The following is a 4,164-nucleotide window of genomic DNA, read 5'->3' as shown; positions in this document are numbered from 1 at the left end:
AAAAAAAGATCCGGCCACTGCACTCCAGCCTGGGCGGCAGAGCGAGACTCCGTCTCAAAAAAAAAAAAAAGAAAGAAAAAAAAGAAAATAGTGTTTATCAGACAGATACCGAGCCCCAGGGGTGTGCCAGGTTCTGTGGGCCACATGAGGGAGAGTATGGTGTCTGCCCCTCTCAGAGAGGACTGAATTGCAAAAGCAGAGGTTGTCTCTAGTTCCCGGAAGAATGTACTTTGTTACATCCTGTAGGGACCAAACCTTCCAAGGTTTCAATGAAGGACCTCTTCAAAGCTGATCAGCGTATTTTGAGAGGAAAAAAGTTGAACAGCAGAATTTTAAAGCAGAATTTAAAAGGGTGCAATTTTAAGAACACGAAAAAATGAAAAACTGTCCAGATTTGTCTCTTCATCTAGCCCTTGACTTGAATATAAATTCTCATAACTCTCAGACAAGTTGGGAACTATGCTATCCTGTTTTTATCTGGAACATTCTGTGCAGCATTATTTATATAATTCACTATAGTTCCTAGATAGCATCCAAAAGTGATAAATTCAAGAGAAGTGAGACTGCTGGCCTAGCCCCAAACATCTAAAAAATACAAAATAAACATAATCTCCACTTACCTTTAATCATGTTTGCAATAGGAATCCATTTCTCTTTTAATGGATCATAGAACTCAGCCTCCTCTGCTGGAGCCCCTTTTCTGTAACCACCTAAAGCATAGACACAGCCACCCAAGGTGACTGCACAGTGGTAATACCTGGCATTGAGCATTGGCAAACCTTCTGTCCATTCATCACTTTCACTGTTATAGATCCACACTGTGTCAAGAGCTTCTATGTTATCCGTCCTGTAGCCCCCAGTTACGTAAATGTTGGGTCCTAAACACGTAACACCATAGCTCTCCCTGGTATAATCTGGTATTTCTGCTCCCTGAATCCAAACATTTGTCAAAGGGTCCCATATGTGAACCTCTGATAAAGGATGCCAGTAATAGCCTCCAATTATATACATTGTGGCTGTGGATCTCTGGGAAATCTCTTTATGCATGGGATTCAAGGCATTGTATATTAGAGAGCGGATCTTATTTTCGGTTAGCAGGCAGCTTCTTTGAAGGCCTAAGGCTGTTTTTAAGTACACTGGATCTATATCAATGTTGATATAGCTCAGTAGATTATATAGGCATTCAATTCGATTTTCTACATCATGAGCAGTCCACTTAATAACTGGTTCTATGATAGCTTCTTCTTTCCAAACACTGAGATTCTTTCTGGACAAGATAAAGAGAAACTTTTCAAGGCTGATTTCCAGAAATTCTTCTTGTTGCCACACTTCCTTAAACTTTGAACACAGAATTCTTCGAGATTCCTTCTCGAGTTCTGGACACACATGAAATTCTGCAAAGGAGTGCATTCCAATACAATTATCAATATCCAAGTGCCTTACCAAAAACCGCTCACAAGCCTTCTTTACTGAAAGGAACTGTAGCAGATCTGCTGCCTCAAGCAGGCTTTGAACATTTCTTTTAGTTATTTCAATTTGGGAAGTGTATGCATAATTTACAAGGCCTTCCAGAATATCATGGTGGATGCCAGAGAGTTTTATTTTATTTTTAAATTTTTCTTTCATGTCAGCTGTGAACATTGCCTTAAAATAATTGCTGCAAGCAGCTAAAACGGCTCGGTGACAATGGAAGATTATGCCTGAAGGACACTGAAGGGTAATATCAGTAAATAATCCATCCAAGTAAAATGTTCTGAATGCATCCAGAAAATCCACTGGATGTGTTGAATCCTTGAAAAGATAAATATAATCGTCTTGTCCTTTTAGAGCCATGGCTGCAATAAATATGAAATAACAAATGTGTTTTCAATTTTGCACATTATCTCAAATAATCAATGCTAAATAACTGACTAGCATCGGATATACTCCAAAATTGGACTAAGTTCAGCATTCTAAATAATAAATGCAAAATGTGGACGGACAGTTTGATCATTTATATGGTGGTCAATTTAAATTCAGGGTAGCTCGGGGCTTGAAATGATGCCCCCGGATTTTTCAGTAGTCCTTTTGAGAGTACTGATTTGCTATTCCATTCACCGCAATCTACCCTGGCCTGGCGTTCAGGAGACCAGATCCCACACTAGGCAAGGGAAGTGTCCAAGGGTCACCCCACTCGAGGCCGGACCTCAGCTGTCTCGGCTCGGCCCCAATTCAACCTTTTCCCCGAGCTCGTCTCCCTTTCAAATCACATCGAAATGCCAAGAAAGGGATGATGGAAATATAAAAGGACAAGAAGAGGTCTCGGAAAAGGGAAATCCTGAGCCCTTTCGTTTAAGGAAGGAGAGAAAGGAAGGCGGCCCGGCGAAGCCCCTGCAGCCCGCGCCCCCTCCCCCGCGCCCGCCGCAGGGGTTTCCGCGCGCTGCTCGTCCCGCGCCTGGGCCCTGGCCCACGTTCCCGCCCGGAGACCGCCCCGCCCCGGGGCCAGGAGCGGGGCTGGACTCGAGGGCGCCGCATGCCGCCCGTGGGCCCGGTGCCCGCGTCCCTCTGCCTGGCGCTCCGTGCAGGTGTGGGAAGGACGCCGCAGGCAGCCCCCGCGCAACGCGTTCGGCCCGGCCAGGCGCCCGCGCGGCCATTGTCTATGCTCCTCTCCCGCGCGGCCTCCCTGCCAGCGCCCGGCCCCGCTCCCCGCGCCCGGCCCCGCTCGCTCCCTGCAGACCGGCCTCGGGCTGCGGGTCCGCACACCGCACCTACCTCCCGCCGGGGCTCGGGACGCGGCGCTGGCCCGCGGGCTAGCAGCGAGCGGGAGCCGGGACGCCTCCAGCCCCTCTGACCATCTTTGGAAGAGGCGCTCGGAGGCCGCCAGCTAGTGCCGCTCCACCCCACAAGCAGCTCCTATTTTGGTGTCCCGGTGGCTCCCCCGCCTCCACCCGAACAGCCCCCCGCGCGGCCTGGGCGCGAAGCCACTCGCGGGAACTCCCCGGTCGCCGGGCAGCTCAGCGAGCGGGGCGGGGCGTGCGGGCGTGCGCGCGGCTCGGCCCCTCCCCGGCGGCGCCCCCCACAGCAGGTGGGACGGCTTCCCCGGGAGACAGCTCGTGCCGCCGCCTTCCCCTTCCTTGGCTCGCTTGCTCTCCCGCGCGCTTTTTCACACCCGGTCGAGCGTCTTCTCTTAGATAACCTGAGTCCTGAATTATTAATAACACCATATATGAGTGTGTCTGTGCGCGCGCGCGCGTGTGCGTGTGTGTACACTCCCCTCCCTCAGTAGGCTTCACCAGCCCAGACCCAATTGTGAGGACAGGGAAGGGGGAAAGAGTGGAGAGAATGCGGCACAACTAAAGGTCAGTGATTGGAGGCGCCTTTGAAATGCCAGAAGCAGCCGGCCTTTCCCACAAACGCCATCCCACCCCCCGCAAAGCACTCAGGAGGGCGCCTTGGGGCTGGTGAGCACATCAGGGGTTAAGCTGAAGCTTTGAGAAAAACTTTGGGCAGCCGGGGCCAAGGCGAAGTCCAGTCGTGCTAGGATTCAGGTTACTGTATTTAGAGCATAGTAGCTGGAAGGAGCAGCCTTTCTGGTGGCGGCCAGTCTAGTCATGGATGTCTATGTGGTACACAAAGTTCATTTTCTTGTTCCAACTAAAGCCAGTATCAAATATTTTTGCATATCATTAATTCATTCGTTCGCAAGATTTTATTAAGTGCTTCGAGTGCCTGATATGGATAGGCACTAGTAGTGATAAGAGTGTTGACAGATGGTCCCTAGCTCACAGGGACCTTCACCACCACCAGAGGACCACGTGTTTCCCAGAGTGTGGTCTCAGAAACAGAATACACATGAATGGCCAGATAGTATATGACAACAGAACTCTGAACCACATAAGAAGTCCAGGAAGCCAGACCACAACCTTGGTAGCAGCTGAACCAGAACAGTCAGGAAGTAGTCAACGACTGGCAATTGCCCAATATTTTTTTTTTTTTTTTTTTGAGACAGGGTCTTGCTATGTAATACCCAGGCTGGAATGTAGTGGCACGATCTTAGCTCACTGCAGCCTGGATCTCCTGGGCTCACGAGATCCTCTGCCTCAGCTTCCCAAGTACCTAGGATTACAGGTGTGCAATTTTTTTTTAATTTTTAAAATTTGTTTTTTTTTTTTTTTTTTTTTTTTT

General features: G+C 49.2%; 1 protein-coding gene across 1 annotated transcript in view; it reads right to left on the bottom strand.

Annotated features, from left to right (window-relative positions):
• LOC112636623 (kelch-like protein 23) overlaps positions 1 to 4,164 on the bottom strand; it is a 57,236-nt gene that overhangs the window by 13,622 nt on the left and 39,450 nt on the right. The window contains exon 4 of the mRNA XM_025405413.1: positions 621 to 1,835. Coding sequence (XP_025261198.1) covers positions 621 to 1,833 — 1,213 coding nt within the window. The 5' untranslated portion in view covers positions 1,834 to 1,835. The remainder of the gene's footprint in view (positions 1 to 620; positions 1,836 to 4,164) is intronic.

Source organism: Theropithecus gelada, chromosome 12 (assembly GCF_003255815.1).
Source record: "Theropithecus gelada isolate Dixy chromosome 12, Tgel_1.0, whole genome shotgun sequence".
Taxonomy (NCBI): Eukaryota; Metazoa; Chordata; class Mammalia; order Primates; family Cercopithecidae; genus Theropithecus; species Theropithecus gelada.
The sequence above is the reverse complement of the archived record's forward strand: the minus strand, read 5'-3'. Positions and strand labels throughout refer to the sequence as shown.